This window comes from Tinamus guttatus, unplaced genomic scaffold, assembly GCF_059628265.1.
Source record: "Tinamus guttatus ecotype Peru unplaced genomic scaffold, ASM5962826v1 Tinamus_guttatus_pri_ptg000599l, whole genome shotgun sequence".
Lineage (NCBI taxonomy): Eukaryota > Metazoa > Chordata > Aves > Tinamiformes > Tinamidae > Tinamus > Tinamus guttatus.
Window position 1 is genome coordinate 3,936,347 of NW_028289133.1, and position 19,443 is coordinate 3,955,789.

Here is a 19,443-nt window from a genome sequence, read left to right on the forward strand (position 1 = left end):
GCTCTTCCCCCGGCTCCGGGAGGTGCCGGGGGGATTTATGGACTGACGGATCCTCCCGGGGGTCCCGGAGGAGCCGCAGGGGCTGCCCAGAGGAGGGCAGGGCTGGGGCCTCAGTGGCCCCGGAATTCCCGCCCTGCAGCCGGGAGCTGCCCGGGATTCCCGCCCTGCGGATGGAGCGGCAGGAGGAGCCGGGAGCTGCCCCCGCATCCCGTGAGGCCTCCCTGGTGCCGGGGCCACCTCCTGGGAGGCCCCTGGGCTCCCCGTCCCCCCGGAGCCACCGCCGGGCCCGGCCGGCAGCGCCGCCCCCAGACACCCCAAGAAAGCAGCAAGACCTGGGTTATAGATGTAAAATATTTTTATTTGTAAATGCTGATCTTCTAAATCTGTTTCCACAAATTCCAAAACCCATAACACTCTGTATACTTCAAAAAATTCTTTTTTTTGTGGTGTTTTTGTATTTTTTTTTGCCAACATTAGATACTATTATACAGAACAGAAAAAAACTGTAGGACAAATACTGGTAGGATGTTGGAATATTGTACAAGAGAAGAAAAATATTCAAGAAACAATTTCATACAGCTATTTATCAAGAGAAAAATATATACAATTGATTTATTCTGTAAGATAAAAATACATCATGCCATATACATTACAAGTTCAGAACTGTATTACTGAATATACCAACAGTTTACAGTCCACTTTAATTGTGCACACAAAAAAAAACTTCATTTTTTTTTTTATTTAGCCTGTGACGTGTCAGTACCAGAATTTTAAGTACAAAATAAAAAGCTAACCTGGTTCAAAATGCTGATTAAGTTTCTACAAGCAAACACAAAACAGTGTTTATTTTTTTTAAAGAAATGTAAACAAAACAATCCATACAAACACATCTTTAAATTACATTTTCCAAACCCCTATTGCCAGAGTCCTGCAGCTGCAAGCACGTTACATCTAATTTTTTTTTCTTGTTTTCCTTTTACGAAGGCTCTTACCGTATCGGACTGAAGCTCCATCATCTACATGATTCTAGGCTGTTTACATGATTTACTGTAGGCTGAACAGTCACCTAATCATCTGGACTACTTTTGCTGAAGAAAAACCAATGCTCAGCCTCTATTTTGGGTGGGTTTAGCAGTTATTCACAGTTATCACAAATTGTAAGCACAAAAAACCTGACTTAAGAAATAGGGATGCAACAATATAATACAAATAAAAATTAATCCGTCTAAATTACCCAAACATCTACAAAAGTCAGAGTCGTAATATACAGGCCTTGTACCAGGCTTAAGGTTTAATTAAAAAAAAAAAAATCTAACAGACCACAGCTGAGACTGCTTTAAACATAAAAAACCCTCTCTTTAAATTGAGATTTTGGTTATTCCATAATCGTAATTGCATGTCTGTTTGTTAGTACATGAGATCATATTGTAACATCCCTATTGACGTTTTATAATAAGCACCCGAACTGCTGCGGAGTCTGGTAGCATTTGGTCAATAACTATTTTTATACTGTATTTTTTTTTCAAAATATTTACACTTTTGTACAAAGTAACAGAGTTTGTTAGTTCTGCAGGTAACAGCAGCAGCTTGGCTCTCTTCTAACTTTCTTTTAAAAATAGCTTCATTCACTTATTCAATAATAAATACAAAAAGGTTCTCTTATTTTACAGAAATCAAAAACTACAATAAACTGACTCATGGAATCAAGTATTTAAATGTATTTTAGTGCAAGTTATTTTTTCCCTTAGCTCTATCCCTAAGGAAGTCGTTTCAGTACATTCCTTGTTCAGTGGTGTCTACTTTTATTTAAAATTTTTCTTTAATTAGAGGGCCTGCCCCTTTATCAAATAAGGCTGTGGCCAGCACTTTGGACTTCTCCCTTTCGCTGGTGATTTCAGTCTTACATTCATTGCGCTCCCGCTCCGGCGCACGTCGAGCATCGGCTCTTTGCCCAGGCTGGACAGTTTCTCCTTAGTGAGCTCGAGAACAAAAGTGCTGGACCATTCTGCTAACTCCGTGTAACCTCCCCGTGGCTGGAAAGTTAAGACAGCTCCAGATTTTGCCGGCTTGCTTCTGGTGCTTGTTTTTTTTTTTCTTTTTTTTTTTTTTTTGTTAATACTTGAGTACAAATCTGTACTTCCAGAAGTGACTTTTATTTTTCCCCCTTCAAAAAAGGCAACAATTTTCTGTCGACAAAATCCCAAATGTGAATCACTTCTTCCCAGGGACAAGCAACCCTCCGAGACAGCAAGGAATGCGGTTCTAGTTCATCCACTTTCGGCAGTTGACAGCTCCACAGTGACACGGGATCTTGTGCTGGTCGTCTTCAAAATCAAACTTGTAGTCGTAGCAGAGCTGCAAGGGGAGCGGGAGAAGCGTCAGGGGAGCTGGGGCTTCTCCCCCCTCCTCCTTCGCGCCCCGGCCTCTAAGTGGTCCCAAACGTTGGGTCCTGCAGAGTCGGGACGGGGCAAGACTTAAACTTGGGGTCTAAATCTCGGAGGGCAGAGGGGCCGCTCACCATGGCTGGACTTGCTCTTGAGGGCCTTTTCCAACCATACTGATACTAGTGGCTCTAACAACAGTGCAGAGGTTTAGAAATGGACCTGAGCAGCAGGCAGGGTTTTAGTTCAGTAACAAATCAGTGTGAGTCTCCTACCTCCTCCCCTTTCTGGATCCTCCTACTGGAGCTGATGATGATCTTGTGTCCTCTCTCGAAAGTCACCACCTCGGCCACGCAGTTCGGGGCACACGAGTGGTTGATGTACCTGTGGGGAGAGCGTGGGAACGGTCATGGTGGAAGCAGGCGCAGCGCTCGCAGCAAACCTACGGCAAACCTTAGAAGGACCTCAGCTGCGGGGGGCACTGGCCTTCCAGATACAACTACATTACTCTGTACCTGTTTCCTTACCTAGGAAATGTCAAAAAAAAAAAAAAAACCCAACGTTAAAAAGCTTCTGTTCATGGCCCTCCACCTGCCACCAAGCGCAGCCCCTGGTGAAGGCTCCGGGGAGAGGAGGCCTCGCTGCGGGGGAGCCGTGCGCAGCCACCCACCTGGCAGGGCCGCCCGTGAGGGTGGCGTCGATGACGTGGTCGCTGTCGATGCGGAACATGTAGACGCCGCGGTTCTGCAAGACACAGCGGGGAAAAGGGCTGCGGATCCTCGGGACTGGGCAATGCCGGGCGCAGAGCCGCCCCCGGGAGCCCTCCGGGGCCTCCGTGTCCTGTCCCTGCGCGCGGGGCCAGCGCAGCCGCCCCTGTCCCCCCCGGGGGGCACTGCCACTGGCCTCGCGCTGCACGAGGAACGGACGCTCATAAACCTCTGCTCAACTATTTCCCTGCAGGACTGTGCTAACAGCTTGGATTCCTTCTCCACCTTTCATCTAGGATCTCGCGGTGCTTCACAAAGGCCCATCAGCTCTTGCAGCACCTCTGTGTTGCACAGAGGAGCCTGGGTTCGATTTTAAGAAGGATTCATTAAAAACTGAGCTACTGACAGCGCTGGAAGGGCTCCTGTTTAGTCCTCCAGCCAAGAGGGTAGCGCTGCCCACCTGGCCACAGGGCCGTGCGGTTTATTAAACACCTGAACACGCCGAGCCCCTCTGACACCCTTGGACAGGAACCGTCCGCACGCGGTTTTGTTTTCAGCCTGCTGCGTTCACGGCAGCAGAGGGAATCCCGGAGCCCGCGGCGAGCGCCGCAGCCGCACGAGGCCAGGCCAAGGCCCTGCACAAGCACTTGGAAAGGCAGGGGGGTCACAGCAGCTGGGAGCAGGGATCACTCCGTACCTGAGATTCATAAAGCTTCTCCTTCCTGTTGGCCACCTCATTGCGGATAATGGTTCCGATGTACTCAATGACCATAGTGTGCTTTTCTATGTCTCTAGCAGCATATAAGCCCAGGCCCTACAAGGAAAACAGGCTGTGATTGGGAGTTCATAATAAATTGACATTGGACACTTGGTTCCTCCAGGAAGCTCCCAACCATTCCTGGAGAAAAGCACGTGCAAAGTGAACGTCTCAGCAGGAGCCACGACGGCAGCTTTAACCATCCTGCTGCAACGATGCAGAACCCAGACGTGCAGGGAGTTCCAGGAGGCGAGGAACGCCCTGGAGTATTTGGCTTCCATGGAGGTGAGAAGAGCTTCTCTCCAGCTGCTGGAAGCCTAGAAATTCACTGCACGGAGGAGGCCTCGCTACACAGGGGGACATAACAGGACACAAGGGCACAGGGGAGGCCAGCCTAGAACAAACAACAGCCACGATCACACAGAGCTACCCTTCGTACACCAGATACACTGCAAAGTCTTTGCAAAATAGTCTGGGCAGCAGAAACCACCAGGAGGATTACATGGAGCAGTGAGCTCATTTCATCCCGTTTTATGAATGCAGCGAGATATGTAACTCCTCGTGCTGCTCCTGCACCATTCTACAGCTTGCTCTGAGCACACCATATTTCCACCAATGCTGTTTATAAAACTAAATATTCCGATCTTTATTCTGGTTTACTGATTTCTTGAGAAATAAGCTAAAAACACTTAGAAACGAAAGAACTCAAAAATAAATTGTAAGACTCTTAACATCAATTAAAATCTTATTTGGAGTCTATGGAATTGATTTGCCACATGGAAGTTGTCAATTTGGGGAAGAGACTCAAAGGAACTTTGCCACCGCTCTGTTTCTCAGAGCTGTTGCTTCTGCACCAGCCTGCGAGCGCGAGGACTGACCTGGATGCGCGAGCGAGCCAGGTACACGTTGGACTTCCACTCCGTCTTCATCTTGCGGTACTGGGAGGACTTGGAATGGACGAACTGTTTGCTGTAGGGCGCGTTGAGCTCCCCCGTGACTGTGCTCTGAAAGGACTTGGAGGTGCTGGTGCTGTTCAAGGTGTGAGGCCTGTGGGAATTGGGCATGTAACAGGAAAGAATACAAGGAAAACTGAAGATTTCTCCGAAAACAGCCACAAACCCAAGTAATTTTTGTTTTGCTTTAAGACATACACACACTTAAAGCCAGCTAGCAGAGACAACAAAGCGGTTCCTTGGATTTGGGCATGCACATCCACAGCCAAAGACGACAGGGTTTGTAAGCAGCAGACGAAAGCACAAATAACCCTAAGCAGCCTATAAACCCTGGGCTGTACTATGTGAAATTAAAACAAAATACCTTAACACAAACCTCTTGACATGGGTACTCATTTTAGGCTCGGCACGGGCACAGCCCGTGGGGTTGATGGCAAGAGGAAGTTCCATTAAGGGGTTGCGGCCGTAGCGGAAAGTGTAGTTCTCACAGGCCTCAACCCCTGGAAGCTGCAGGAAAAGAGACAAAAACAGAGAAACAAAAATCCGAGTAATTATGTGGGAACAGGACAGGAAGGAACAGCCACTCCCCAGGCTTTTCTCCCTTCCCCTTCCCACGTGTGCATGAGACAGGTGGCAGTTTGGGGGCTGCAGGAGCACGGCCGTGGTGCCCACTCACCGATTCAGCAATCCTGGCCACCGCGGAGACCGTCAAACCAAAGAGGTCTTCGCCCTTCAAATAGCCCGGGAACAGCTGGAGCATTTCGGATTCCTTCCTTACAGAAGCCACAGGCTCCAGGATTTTATCCCACACACCTACACAACCACACAGAATGAGAATGACAGCGCTCCAAGAAATAAAGGTCCGTGGCACGAGTTTTGAAACGGCAGATAGCAGGAAGCAGAAATCAATAAGTACAAGGCAATTTTATCATTAATTACCTAAATAAACAGGCTGGTGTTTAACGAGCAAAAGGGGGAGGCAGCGGGTGAGCGGCTGCTTCATCTCGACCGCGCTCCCCGCGAGCACGACCCTCCTCCTCTTGGGTTTTGCAGGATGTAAAATCCCAGTTCCCTGCGGATACTCACCCCTTGCCAGGGAACTGGGCAGATAACCTTCTAAAACTGCTAAAACCCCCTTAGGGAACCTGCACAACGCAGGGTTTTCTAAAAAGCAGCTTCCTTTTCTATTGCCATGTAAGCGGGCAGCTCCCCAAGGGTGCTTCAGGTGCGCTCCAGTGCTGACACGTCAGCCCAAAGGGGTTCAAACCCGGAGCGTTCCTGGCCACAGTCGCGTGTCCCAGTTCCCAGGAGCTGCCCTGTGTGTTTACAGCCTGGTCTGTCCCCCCTGCCCCAGGGACACAAACTCGGGCCCTGGGAAGGGCCTGGCCAGCGCTCACTTTGGTCTCTCTCTTACTCACAAACTTGAGCAGAGCTGCGTCAAGGATCAGGGAGCAACAGCGACGTCAAAGTCACTTTTCAGAAAAGGAATCTACACTAACATTTCTGCTAGCTGAATTCAGTTTTAATATCCCATCTAGCCCTCTGTGGGCTTATTACAAATACCCTTCTCTAATTCGCAGCTCATACCATTTCTTCAAAGCTGCCCTCAGTCTTCGCAGCATTATATTAAAAATGCACAATATTAAATAAGGTCATTCAGGGTAGAAATCACAGCCCTGGAAGCTCAGTGTAACCATACTTTGCACCTTCCGAGTTGAAGCCATGTGTGAATCACCGAGTCACAGAAGGGCTGAGGTGGGAAGGGACCTCTAGAGATCATCTAGTCCAACCCCCTGCTCCAGCAGGGACACCCAGAGCACGGGGCACAGGGTGGCATCCGGGTGGGTTTGAAGATCTCCAGAGAAGGAGACTCCACAGCCTCTCTGGGCAGCCTGTGCCAGGGCTCTGTCACCCTCACAGGAAAGAAGTTCTTCCTCATATGGAGATGGAACTTCCTATGCTTCAACTTGCACCTGTTAACCCTTGTCCAGTCACCGGCCACCATGGAGAAGAGTTTGGCCCCATCCTCCCTACGTTCTCCCCTCAGGTACTTGTACACAGTGATCACATCTCCTCATCTTCTCCTCTGGAGAAGAGTTTAGTCTTCTCCAGACTAAACAGGCTCAGCTCGCTTAGTCTTTCCTCATACAACAAATGCTCCAGTCCCTTAATCATCTTCGTGGCTCTCTGCTGGACCCTCTCTAGAAGCTCCACATCCCTCTTGCCCTGGGGAGCTCAGAACTGCACCCAATCCTCCAGGTGTGGCCTCACCAGAGCTGAGCAGAGGGGCAGGATCCCCTCCCTCGACCTGCTGGCAAAGCTCCTCCTGACGCAGGTCAGGATCCCATTGGCCATGGGGGCACATTGCTGACTCATGGGCAACCTGTTGTCAACCAGGACTCCCAAATCCCTCTCTGCAGAGCTGCTTTCCAGCAAGTCAACCCCTAACCTGTGCTGCTGCCTGGGGTTATTCCTCCCCAGGCGCAGGATCCTGCACTTGTGCTTGTTGAACCTCCTGAGGTTCCTCTCTGCCCAACCCATGCTCTGGACGCCCAGCAGGCCCCGCTCCCGCTGGCGAGATTTACCTTTGGGCGTCGTGTCCGTGAGGACAAGGTCCTCGTGGCCTTGCTCCACCACCCTGATGACGAAGAGCGGGCGCCCGTCGCGCTCCTCGATGGAGCAGAGGTAGCGGCAGCGGCGGCTGGCGTGCCGCATGCTCCAGTAGAGGCGGCTGGCCTCGTAGCCCACGGGGAAGAGCGCCTTGGGCGAGTGGAAGGCCTGCATCTGCTGGGGCAGCAGCTGCCCCACGGTGTGGAAGATGAGGCTGCCCACGCGGAACGTGTGGTCGCGCTCGCCGCGCTGCACGATGCTCGCGATCTGCCGCACCTCGTCGCGCTGCACGTACACCCTCCTGAACACCGCAAAGTAGCTCAGCTCCTGCTCGTGGCTTCCCTTTGGTTTGTGCATGGGGCAAAGCATGGTCTTGTCTTTAAAAAACATGCATTGTGCTTTGATGGCGCAGGTGAAGTGATAAATATTGGTGCACCTCAACCTGTGGCAGCCGCTGGTGGCGCCCATTTTGTGACAGAACATGCATTTCATCTGCAAGCCTCTCCGCAGGGCGAGTTCCACATTTATTAAGGCACCAGCTTGGGTCTCATAGACTTCTGTAGACCAAAGGGCACAGTTCAAATGGACCCAAAGGTCCAAATCAAGGTTAAGAAGCCTTGCTGGTCCATCAGTTAATCCGTCACCCTCCTCGTGACAGAAGCAACATTTCCTATAGTCTTTAGGCACTGGATCGGGTTTAAGGGTCGTGCCCAACTTTTTAAGGAATTCATCTATTTCTTCTTCACGAGGAGGTTTGAACGATCCTTTAGGAATCACTATCTGGATGCTCCATTTTTTCCACTTCATTCCTTTCCACTTCTTACTCGGGGGGCGGCAGTCGTCGAGGCTGCTGTGTATTGCTTTTAACCTGGGCTTTAACTTCACCGTTACCTTCAGCTCGTCCGGTTTCGCCTCCACCTTGGCTGCTTCGAAGGCAGGAGGGAACATGATTGGGGGTGAGGATGGTGGGGAAACCTTCTCCTGCAGCTGGGGCAGGCAGTGGACATCCAGCGTGGAGATGTTGGTGCTGTACTGGTGGAAGGCTTTGGGCGGCCTCTCCTTCATCGGCGACTGCGGCAAAGAGGGACCCGACTCCTGGCAAATCAACAGGAAACCCCTTAGGAAAAATCCCCAACCATGAAAAGCCCCTTGAAAACGCTGTGAGGACAGAACTCCATTTACTACAGGGGACGAAACACAAGTAATTCAGGTCTATGTATATAATTTTTTTTTTGAGAAACAACAACAAAAAAGGTAACCAACAGATTTAATACTTAGGTTTCTTAGGAAGTTTTCCCAGCTTTCCCCAAAGGATTGTAATGCAGATTAATCTAAAATATGGGTCACATAATTAACTCTAAGAATAAGAAATTTGTTATTTATTAGTTTTCATGGAAACAAGAAGTAATTTCCTGCAGGGCTCTGGATTAGTCATTTACCTCGAGGTACTGACTATTCAGCCGCAGGAAACAAGAATTAAACCTGGAGAGATTTAAAAAGAAAAGAGAGAGAACCCAAGGAGAGCAAAGGAAGTTTAGATTCAAAGGGCTTCCTGGGCTTTGTATGATTCATCTTGAAAGAGTAAATGAAAGGATTAAGAGGCAGACTGTGAAATTTAATTAACTTAATTATGTACATGGTGGTGCACTTGTGCAGAAATGACACCCAGTTCTAATACTAGCTGTGTGGTACACTGAAAGGACGTGGATGGATGTAACCATCTATCTTCTCATCTATTAATTTCCATTGCTTCTTCTGAGAAAAATAAGCAGGATGCATTGGAAGAAGTCTCTTTTTATACAGTACGAGAAAGCACCGATCATGTGTGCAATGCCTGAAGCCCGTGGCCTGTGATGCCCACCAGTTTAGGAAAAATAGGATCATTTGAACTAGGAAAAGTAAAAACTAAGCGAGCTAAAAGCAGCTGTCAAAAGCTTTTATCATGAAGTGAAAACAAAGCTACCCAGATCATGTAGTCTTGAATGACGACTATTTAATTGCAATTATTACAAGAATAGAGACAATTTTAAGTGTTTTACCTGTGTTATTTGCCAGTGTAATTTGGGAATCTACTCATGGATCTACTAAGGTTTGATTGGGACTAACCCACCCGACCTAAGAGATTTAACCCCTATCTGTCTTTGAAACCAAATGTTCCTGTATGTGCCAAGAAACAGTGTCCTGGGCAGAAGCACTAAGTCTCTTCAAGTTTTGCTGGGTATTTCTGCGAGTGCCCATGGGTAGAAAATTGAAGCATAGGATTCTGTGCACCTGGGCAAAATCCCAGGCCTAATCTCGCTTTCGATTAAGGGATTTTCTTTATATGTTGTGCAAAAATCTATCTCCAATATTTACAAGCTATTTTTCCTGATCACTGTCAGCCAGAAGACTCTTTATTAACATTTTGATAATTGATGCTTGAAAATGGCAACTTTGTCCAGAAAAAAAGAATAACCAAATAAGATCATTTTCGTAGATACATGAAGAAAAATTAAATCTTGCATCTCACAGGTTTTTTACTGCAACATAAGCCAAACTAGGTCTGCTGGAGTCTGGTACTTACTTTGTTCTCTGAGTTTTTTGCTTGCACAGCTGCTGAATAAAGAACAAAGCAGTTGTTGCTACAAAATACGATGTCCTTCATTTTATCAGAGCCTTCTTGTGAATCCTGGGAATCAAGCACAGAGATTAATTAGAAGTGCATTTTAATAGCATTTTTCACATAATAAGTTAATGAAACAGATCTCCCAATCTGGGCTGGAAACTCTGTCTACCTCTTTATTTGCGGAAAACCTGTGAAATAATGAGCTCTGCTGTGATATAAATACTTGATTATTTAACAGATTAAAACATTAACACCACCTACAACCTTGCTGTGGAGCACTTCTTGCCTTTAACAGAAGTTTAGGGATCAAAATAAAGCATTCTATACTGTGCACCCATCTGCTCCATAGGCACCCTCGCTAAGAAGAAATCCATTTGATCTTTCCATGACAAAAGAACATCTCATTCCAGACTAGTCAAAGACAGATCATGCTGTCTTACCCACTGATCCATCTGCAAAACCTTACTGTGAATTCAGGACTTTTATGACTACACAAGCCCGTTACTTTGAAAAAGAAATTCTGATGCTATACCTTCGCTGGGTAATCACCTCAACGTTACTGAAACGAAGAGCAACAGTACTTTTTAAATGAGTGACAGTTCCCAGTGCAAACATTCTGTATTTGCATGTGGTCCTAAGGCACTAGCAGGAATATTTCCTCACACAAATCCAAATGATGAAAAATACAAATGGTCAAGATTGAAACTTGACAAAGTATTTCCTGCTCAAGACAAATTAAATAAATAAATAAATAAATAAAAAGGATCCTTGCTCTTCTATTACTTTTTGAAATGGCAAAATGGAAAATGCCAAAATGCCCTACAAAGAGACTCTTGATTAATTCTTAAACTGAAGTGGTCATGGAAGGATGGCAGCAGGAGGATTTAGAAAGGTGTCGTATATATGGAAACTATTTCAGGAAATTTTCTGAAATATATTTTATACAAGTAACACCTTTGACATTTCTCATTTGGACTACAAACGTGCTTGGATGTCCCCATCCTGAAATAGCACACACTGAGAGGTGAGAATATGGAGAAAACTAGGTGAGGAGAATCAGTCAGCAGAGCAAGCAGTGACCTTTGCTGCTTTAATTTGCTCTTGGACCATTATGTGCAAGAAGCTACGTTCCCACCTGCTTGAGGAAAGGCAGGTCTTTGAAGGACTTCCGCACGCCGCTACCAAGAACCACCACCTTGCAGTGAGAGCACCACCGAGGTCTCAGCGCGGAGCCTTCTGCAATATTCTGACTGTGATCCTTATAGCCACCTATACCTAGAAAACAGGTCCATTTGGAGAGAGCTGTATCAGGCTAAATCAGATTTATGCTGAAGCCACAATAATATTCAGTGTTTTAGAGGAAGAGCACCCTCCTGGAGAGGAGGTGGCAGGCAGGCTTCAACCATGTCCTAACGGGGAAATTGTTTAACCCAGATAAAACCAACTATGTCAACACCAAGGCAAAAATACATTCTTGTCTGTGAAATAAGCAATTCAAACAACACAGGAATAAATGGTAAAGGACTTTGATAACACTTTTTAGCATAGGAACGACAGATCCCAGAATGACGGATTTAAAATCCAACATTGACTCAACTAAAATTTCAGAGCTGGAAACTGCCAAGAACTCAGGCCTACTCACCATTGCTGCTGGCAGGAAAGGGCACCCCAGGTTGCTTGAGTCCATAAGGCCCTACAAGCCTGGCAGATGCCATGGATCCTGCCTGAGGACCCTGGAATAGCAAGTGCTGCCTGTACTCCGCGGCCGGGTTCAGCCTGTGCCCGCCGGCTGCTCCCACGGCGGACGGCACATCCGGAGCGGCACTGACCTCGTAGCTGTTAGGAATTCTGACATGGAGCAGATTGGAGAAGGCAGCTACTACATTACTAATGTTCTAAAAACAATAATAAAAACACCTTTGTTTTAACCAGGCAGGCAGTAAAACAGCAATAAGATTAATTACTACAAATTACAACAGCTGCTTTATTAGACTATTCTACAACCCATTCTAGTAGTTATTACATGTAAAACATGTTAACTCCTGCTGTATTTTATACACGTAACACACAAGCTTATTTCTTTTACCTCAGCAGCTGTGGGATGTAAAGTAATTGCTACAGATATAAGGCCAGATTTAGGACCATTCTGGGATGGTCCGAGCTGAGAGGCAAAGAAGCCAGAACCAGGTAATGCTCCTGAACCAGGTTCTGATTTTATATAATTCCTTTTGGCTTCTGAACCTGGAAACAAAATGAAATACACATGAGGTTAATCCTACATGGATATGAATGAAACAAAAAGCCTAGTCCTAATTGTTTCTGCTATTGCAGTCTCACCTTTTCCAGTGCTGCTGGGTAGGATAGGAATGATGGGAGATGGGACAGGTTCTGGGTTCTCCTCCTTCACGACTGACAAATCTGGATACCTGCTTATTTCCATCCCCACCACACTTTCAGGAGAGGAAGAAGGAACGAAGCTGTCAGGAGTGTCCCTGTCCTCACAGTGATCTTGAACCCTGGAACAAAACCCAGAAGTACCCGTTTGAAAAGAGCCTAAAATCCTTTTTTCAGCCATCTATTTTTATGGCTGAATTCACTAGTCTATCCTTCCTCACCCACACGCAGGTTTCAGTGTTTAAAGGTCTGCACAAAAGGGAGACAACAGGCTGGATCTTCGTAGGAAAACCTTTATGTTCCAGCATCCATTTCTAACACGTAACAGAAACCGAGTAAGATGGGGGAACTTTGAGGCTGTCTGACATTTGCACAGTCTGGTGTCATCACCAAGAAGATCAAATTATGTAGCTCTCTTCCACTTTTAATAGAGCAAGGTAATAAATTCTTGACAGCTTAGGAGCATATAGTGTCTAGCCCTGGTAGAATTCACCTTTTTCCACTATACTATCCCACACGTGGAATGCCGGGAGGAAATGGGGACAAATAATCCTTTTATGTTCTCTGCACCGTGTGGCTGTGTGCCACATACTTCATTTCTTCCCACCTTCACAGACTCATCCCCTACTGAAAGATGACAGAATTTGTTCCAAGCAAGTATTTAAAGATGTGGGGGAAAATGCACCTCAGCTCCTCCTGGTTGTTGTGAGGTGGTGTGGGAAGCGAAGCAGGAACATCCACAGTTTTAGGGCCCTGAGCCATTGCTCTGGCTAATAAATCCTCGGGTGGTCTGAAAGGCAGCTGGAACTGCTTCGGTCCCAGAGCTTTGGTAACTGAAAAGAGACAAAACACAGCACAAGGAGACACAGGTGCAACGCTTACTCCTACATGTTCTGTGTAACGGGTGGCTCTTGGATGCAACCAAGACGTTCCAGCAGACAGTAACAGCATTTCATCTCCTTTAGTTCAAACATTTTTAACTGATGATTTATCTCGATACTTCCAAAAACCTGCCAATTCTGAGCAAAAGAAGGTTTGCTGTTCTTGAGTACACTTTCTGCCCAATATATGAGAGGAAAAAAAGCCTTATAACAACCAATGAAAGGGGGCAGAAAGAACTGTATTTAATCACAGAACAGCCCTCAAAAAGGGAAGTATAAAATGTTATTTAAGAAAAACGTATAAACACACATTTATAATCGCAGTGTATTTTGGAAAAGAAAACTCTCCTTTGGCTTTATAGTAGTGTAAAACCGAGTTGGATAAAAATGATGGCAACGTTAAAAGGTTACTTATGCTGTTGCTAAAAATGAAGACTACACCACCTGAAAAACAGCCCAGTTATCTGTTCTGCAAGTCACTACACACGTGACTCATTTACTATGGAAACAGCTGAAGTGTTGGCCTTACCATCGTGCCCTCCTAGCATAACAGCCTTGCCAGCGAGCTCCTCGGTGGTTGCAAAGCCATTTACCAACTTCTGGCACGCCACGGGAGGCGGCGTGGGAGGCAGAGAGGCTGGGGGGGTTGGTGGATTACTCAGATTGTTCTGCTGCATGAGATTAAAGAACCACAAATTAGCCTTGAAACAGAGGGAACACTGGCATGGTTCTAGCACTAGGTAAGTTACTTGCATATTTTTATGCCCAGAGACAATGCTGATAAAGAGTGAGAATTAATTCCCAAACATGGGGTGAAATACATGAAAATGTCTGCTATAAAAGACATTGCATTTCCTTTTTTGAACATCAGTGCATTATGAGGGAAAACCAGTTTACATGAACGGCACAGAGGGAGACTACCTCACACTGACTCCAGGTCAGGCTGTCACTGAAGCAGCTCCCAAAGAGGAGCAACCTCATGCAAGTTCACGAAGCTCCATGTTACTCCTTGTTAGCTTCTTTGACTTCCCCTATTATTTCCAAGGAAAATTAAATTACAGATTCTGCATCTACTCTTGTTGCAGCCATGCTGACAAAGCTACTACGTATTGTTCACTGTGGAGGCCAGCAGCTCTTTCTGCTGGGTCAGATTCTCACTTACTTCATGTCAGACTGGACTAAAGGCCACTGTCTTCTCATCTCTTAAAGAATGGATTGGGGCAGCCAGGCAGCAAAGACGATTCTCTGTGCTCACTATCTTCCTACTCTCCCAAATATGCCTTTCTCGTCTCAGAGATTGAGGTTTAAATTTTGTGGTTTATTAGCTCACCAACAAACATTCTATTTTGTTAAGAGCTCTTGGGTTCTTAGTTAGGGCTTAGTGGGCAAATGAGGAAAGTCTTATTTCTCATTTAATTCACATCAAGAGATGCTTTAGTGCTTGCAATGACTTTCACGAAGAACTGGGATTTCAGCCTTTTCTGCTTCATAAAACTGTAATTACAATTTTCACCATTTACCATCCGTTTGTAATTGGGATACTTGTACTTTAATTTGTTTACAACACAGTTTCCAGAACTGACTCCCACTTTCAGAGAGCAAAACAGCCCCTGTCTAGTCCAGCAACAGAAAAGGATCTCCTTGTGCGTGCACAAACTGCAGGAATTCTCCCCAACCAGCAGCAATAAAGTCACGATCTTGTCTCAGGGGCATAATGAAAATCTCAATTAAAGATGTACCTTGTAAATGAGCTGGGAGTAGTAATCTGAAGCCCCATCAAGAGTAGCACTCCCAAAGCCTCCCACGAGCCGATTTCCACCGCTCAGCTGGCCACTGCCATAGGGAAGGAAGTGTGCAAAGCTCACCCCAATTATGGGCTCCATCAGAGGCAGAAGAGAAAGTTGCTGCATTAAAAGTGCAGAAAAACGTTAGGAATTAATTTAACTACAAAACAGATGCATCACAGATCTCCAAACCTTAGAAGAGCATTTTCTAATTAAAAAAAATCTGAATTTACCCCCCTCAGACAACTGTCTCAAACAGAGACCATGCTGATCCCTAGGGAAGCTGCTCCCCTGTCCAGCAGGGCCCAGCTCTGTGCTCCGGCCTCCCTGGCAGCTCCATGAGCTCCTCACAGCTCGGAGCCTCCTGAACACCTGCCACGGCACCAGAGCTTCCAAGCTGAAATTAATCCGAACCTTGACACTTCCCAGTCTGCTGGAAGTTTTATTTTCCACCGCCCTGTACTCAAAATGCAACTTAATTATCAACCTCAGTCCCCTCATGAGAGATCCACCCTTTCACGTATCCTCTTGATGCACTAGCCAGTCTCTGTATGTTCACCTGCTTTAACTGGATGAACGTATCAGCGTTGGGGTAAATGGCTTGTTTTTCTTCTTCCTCTTTTTTCCTCTTCTTGGAGCGAGGAGCTGCCTTCTCTCCCGTCCTCTGCGCTCGTTTACTTCTCTGCTTCTTTGTCTCCTGTCCTACATCTGCTCTTTGAAGCTGGCTGTTACTGCCCCCAAACGCACCTTGCATTTGGTTTCCTGCAGTTTGCTGGGATTAAAAAAAAAAAAAAGGAGAATTTGTGATGTTTTAAGATGCAGCCCCTTCAAATTTACTGCATTTTAATCTAAATGAAAACAAACAGTAAAATGATCCATGTCATGATCCCACACAGAGAATTACGACTTGTCATTAAGTCCCCATTGACACCTAAAAACTTCATAGAAACTCACAGACAAGACACATTTTCTTTCAAATATCCACTTGAATAAAGTTGCGTGCGCTCTCCCTTAGAGGTATTCATTAAGGCATAATGTGAGGGAAACTTGGCTACAGAAAAGAGCTGCAGAACTTAATACAAATTGATTTCCAGTTCAGAAATAAAATATTCTGAAACAGTGCTGGTTTGAACCATTAGGTAAAATACTTTCAGAACAAGATTTCAAAGTCATTCTTCAGATCAAAGGCAGTTGTATAGAGATAATCAGAGCAGCATTTGCTAATATAAGAGATTGTATGAAGTGAAAAGACTCGTTTCTTTTTATCAATCATTATTCTTAATAGCTCGACACAATCTCGACCTCAAAAAAATCTCTCAGCTATTCCTACCACTTATGTTTTAAGCGTGGGTCTTATAACACCTACCTCAATCCTACCCACCTTTCACTGTGTTTTATTCGTTCTGAATGTATTTGAATTTTGTTTCAAGGATGTATGTAGAATTTATGGAGTTGTGAAACAAAACGAAGTAGAGATTACAGTAAAAGAAAGAACCAAATACACTTAGTGTCAAGTGTTCCCTATCCTTTATAGAAAGGCATGTTCTTTAGGTCTAAGAACTTCCCAAATTATTAAATTATATAAAGCCATTAACATAAAGAATTAATGGCTTCTTCCATTAAAGTACCATTATTAATTAGTGAAATACTTTATAACATCAAAACGTGCTGATTTTAGCAGATTTAACAATTTCACACTTCGGATATCTGGTAAAATACAAGAGAGAGTACCGGCTAAAATTAAAGACAATGCATGATTTCCACAGGCAAAAAATTAGCCTAGACTTGGTGCATTTACAGAGCACATCAAATGCTGCACCCGAAGGCATGTACACTACTAGCTAGTTGTCATATTGTAAAATCTTGCCTTAATCTTGTTAAAGGGTATGTTTTAAGATGATTTTATATATATAAAAAATGCATTTTATACGTATATATTGCATTTTAATAATAATTCCTGTATATACCGTCTACCAAGTCATATTAAAATGTATTCCTTTTGTTACAGCAATGAATTACTTGGGCAGAAATGACAGGGAGGGAGGTACACCCTTGTTCCATTGCACCCTTGTGCAGGCCGGCTACGTCCGTGGCTTCTCCCAAATGACACTGGTGATGGGACAGACCCATCTTTGACTGTTGATAACCAAGAAAACTGCTACTGGACTCACCATCCCTTCGGGTGGATTCTGCTTCTCTGGTGCCTTTTTCTCTCCAGCGCCCTCCTCTTCGGCCCGGCAGCTGCCCTCTGGTTTCTGGCTCAGCAGGGCTGAGGATTTCTTGTTTTTTAGCAGGTGTTTCAGCAGCTCGTTCCCGGACTCCCCCTTGGCCACGGGGACGCTGGCTGGTTGTGTTGGGCTCTGGGCTGAAGAGGTGGGATGTGACGGGGCCTTATCCTCTTCCACCTTAATACTGGCTGGATTTTCCGTTTTAGGCTCAGGCTGACTTGAGCACTGATCAGTTTCTGCCTTTTCCAGTTTAACCTCCTGGCTGCTGCTAGGAGGATCAGTTCTAGCCTTCTCAGCCTCTGTATCTGCACTCAAGCTGCCACCTGGGAGCTTGCAGTCCTGCTCTGGAGAGGCCTGACCCTCTGCTGCGTTTGCTGCCGACGGGCCCGTTAGCTCCACTGCCTCCTGCTCATCTGGAGGACGTGACAGCTCGCTGGGGGTGTTAACTGTTGGGGTGGAGGTAGAATCTGAAATGGTTGGAGTTGACGGTGCAGTTATATCCGAATGCGGAGTCGACGGGGCTTTTATTGACTCAGCATCATCATCCTTTTTCTTTTTTCGAGTCCTTTTCTTTTTCCCTTTCTCTTCTGGGATTATGTCCGAGTACAGCTGTATAAGGGACTGGCTTGATCCAGGGAAATTTGTTGCCTGGGCTGTGTTTGTGTCTGAAGCACAGGAGGGACCACCACCGAGCACTGCAGATGAAGGGAGAGCAGGAGCAAATGGAGGCCTGGCTTGATTCTGCGCAAAGGAGGCCCCAGGGAGATTCCCATGAGTTTGTTTAACAGCATGAAAATTCGGGGCTCCGCCTGCACCAGCAGATGCATCAGGCCCAAAAGCTGCAGCCCCCACTGCTCTTCGCTCACCACCTTGCATAAAGTTTGCGGCAGGAGGCGAGTTCACAGGACCCTGCTGCAAAATCTGTCCCATTTGTTGCTGCTGATGCTGTGGCGACTGCTGCAGAGGTCGTTGAGTTTGTATGAAATCACAGGGTAGATCAGAATTAAAGAAAGGTATCTGAGATAGGGAGGGCCTGGTGTTGAGCTCCGAGCCTATCATGCCGTGCTGCTCCAGCTCCATTCTCTGCTGCAGAGCCCGCTGCCGATCCACCTCCTGCATCAGCTGGATGCGCTGCCGCTCCTGCTGCTCCCGCAGCCGCTCCTTGCGCTCCCGCTCCTGGAAGCTCTCGCTGAAGGGGTTGTTGTCATCGAACTCCACCCGCGGCGGCGGCCCCGACTGTGCGGCCGCGTTGGCACCGGGCACGGGAGCGGGTGCAGCAGGAGTGATGGGCAGGGGGGTCATGGGAGGCTGCATCCTCGCCGGATTCATGGACATGTGGCCTGCGGGGGCGTTCGAGGAGGGCCACGCGGGCAGGCTGGGCATCCTGGGCGCGTTGGGCTGCCCCGGCGGCAGCCCCACGGCGTGTGGCTGGTGCTGCAGCTGCGGGGCCACCATGGGGAAGCTGGGCTGCCCCAGGGCGGGCGCCTGGGCCTGCACGGGCGGCAGGAGGGCATGGGGGGCCAGCCCGCACTGCTGCTGCTGCTGCTGCTGCTGCTGCTTGATGCGATACTCCTCGATGAGCTCCGCGTGCTCCTTCTGCTGCTTGCGGATCTGCAAGGGACAGGGGTCGTTACTCGCCTCTGACACGCACTGACTGGCCACGTGGCATCAAACAAGTGGTTCAGCTTCCGTCAGGAAATGAAACTTAGGCAAAAGGAGCATTTCCGAAGTTTTATTTTCTCTCACTTTTTAAGGGTAAATGGCCATGATTTAGCTAGAAACACAATCCACCACCAAATTAAAAGAATATATATATTGATGACTACATTATTGTCATCAAAAACAGCATTAGCACAGCACCTGAAAGCCCTAACTATGCACTACAACCACACTGCTAGGAATGACACAAACCTGAAAGTGATCCTTGCCCTAAAAGCCTTTATATCCACATATGGAAGAGCAGGAGTTGAGAACAGACAGGGAAAGGAATACAGGGACATAACGACATGGATGAGCTTCACATACCAGCTAGAAGTTTTACAAGATATAACCGAAACGGAAAAGTTTTCAGGAAAACATTAAGGTACCTTTACATTTATCCGCAGGTAATCAGACTCCCTGAACAATATACAGCAGGGGAAAA

The 19,443-nt window shown here is 46.6% G+C and overlaps 1 protein-coding gene across 1 annotated transcript in view; it reads right to left on the reverse strand.

Annotated features, from left to right (window-relative positions):
* Positions 1–337: 337 nt before the first annotated feature.
* KMT2C (lysine methyltransferase 2C) overlaps positions 338–19,443 on the reverse strand; it is a 167,604-nt gene continuing 148,498 nt past the window's right edge. The window contains 18 exon segments of the mRNA XM_088534769.1: positions 338–2,355; positions 2,657–2,765; positions 3,052–3,125; positions 3,786–3,902; positions 4,724–4,892; positions 5,163–5,305; positions 5,475–5,611; positions 7,384–8,503; positions 9,972–10,076; positions 11,149–11,288; positions 11,656–11,908; positions 12,100–12,254; positions 12,351–12,529; positions 13,093–13,240; positions 13,818–13,959; positions 15,028–15,192; positions 15,632–15,844; positions 17,244–18,911. Coding sequence (XP_088390895.1) covers positions 2,263–2,355; positions 2,657–2,765; positions 3,052–3,125; positions 3,786–3,902; positions 4,724–4,892; positions 5,163–5,305; positions 5,475–5,611; positions 7,384–8,503; positions 9,972–10,076; positions 11,149–11,288; positions 11,656–11,908; positions 12,100–12,254; positions 12,351–12,529; positions 13,093–13,240; positions 13,818–13,959; positions 15,028–15,192; positions 15,632–15,844; positions 17,244–18,911 — 5,130 coding nt within the window. The 3' untranslated portion in view covers positions 338–2,262.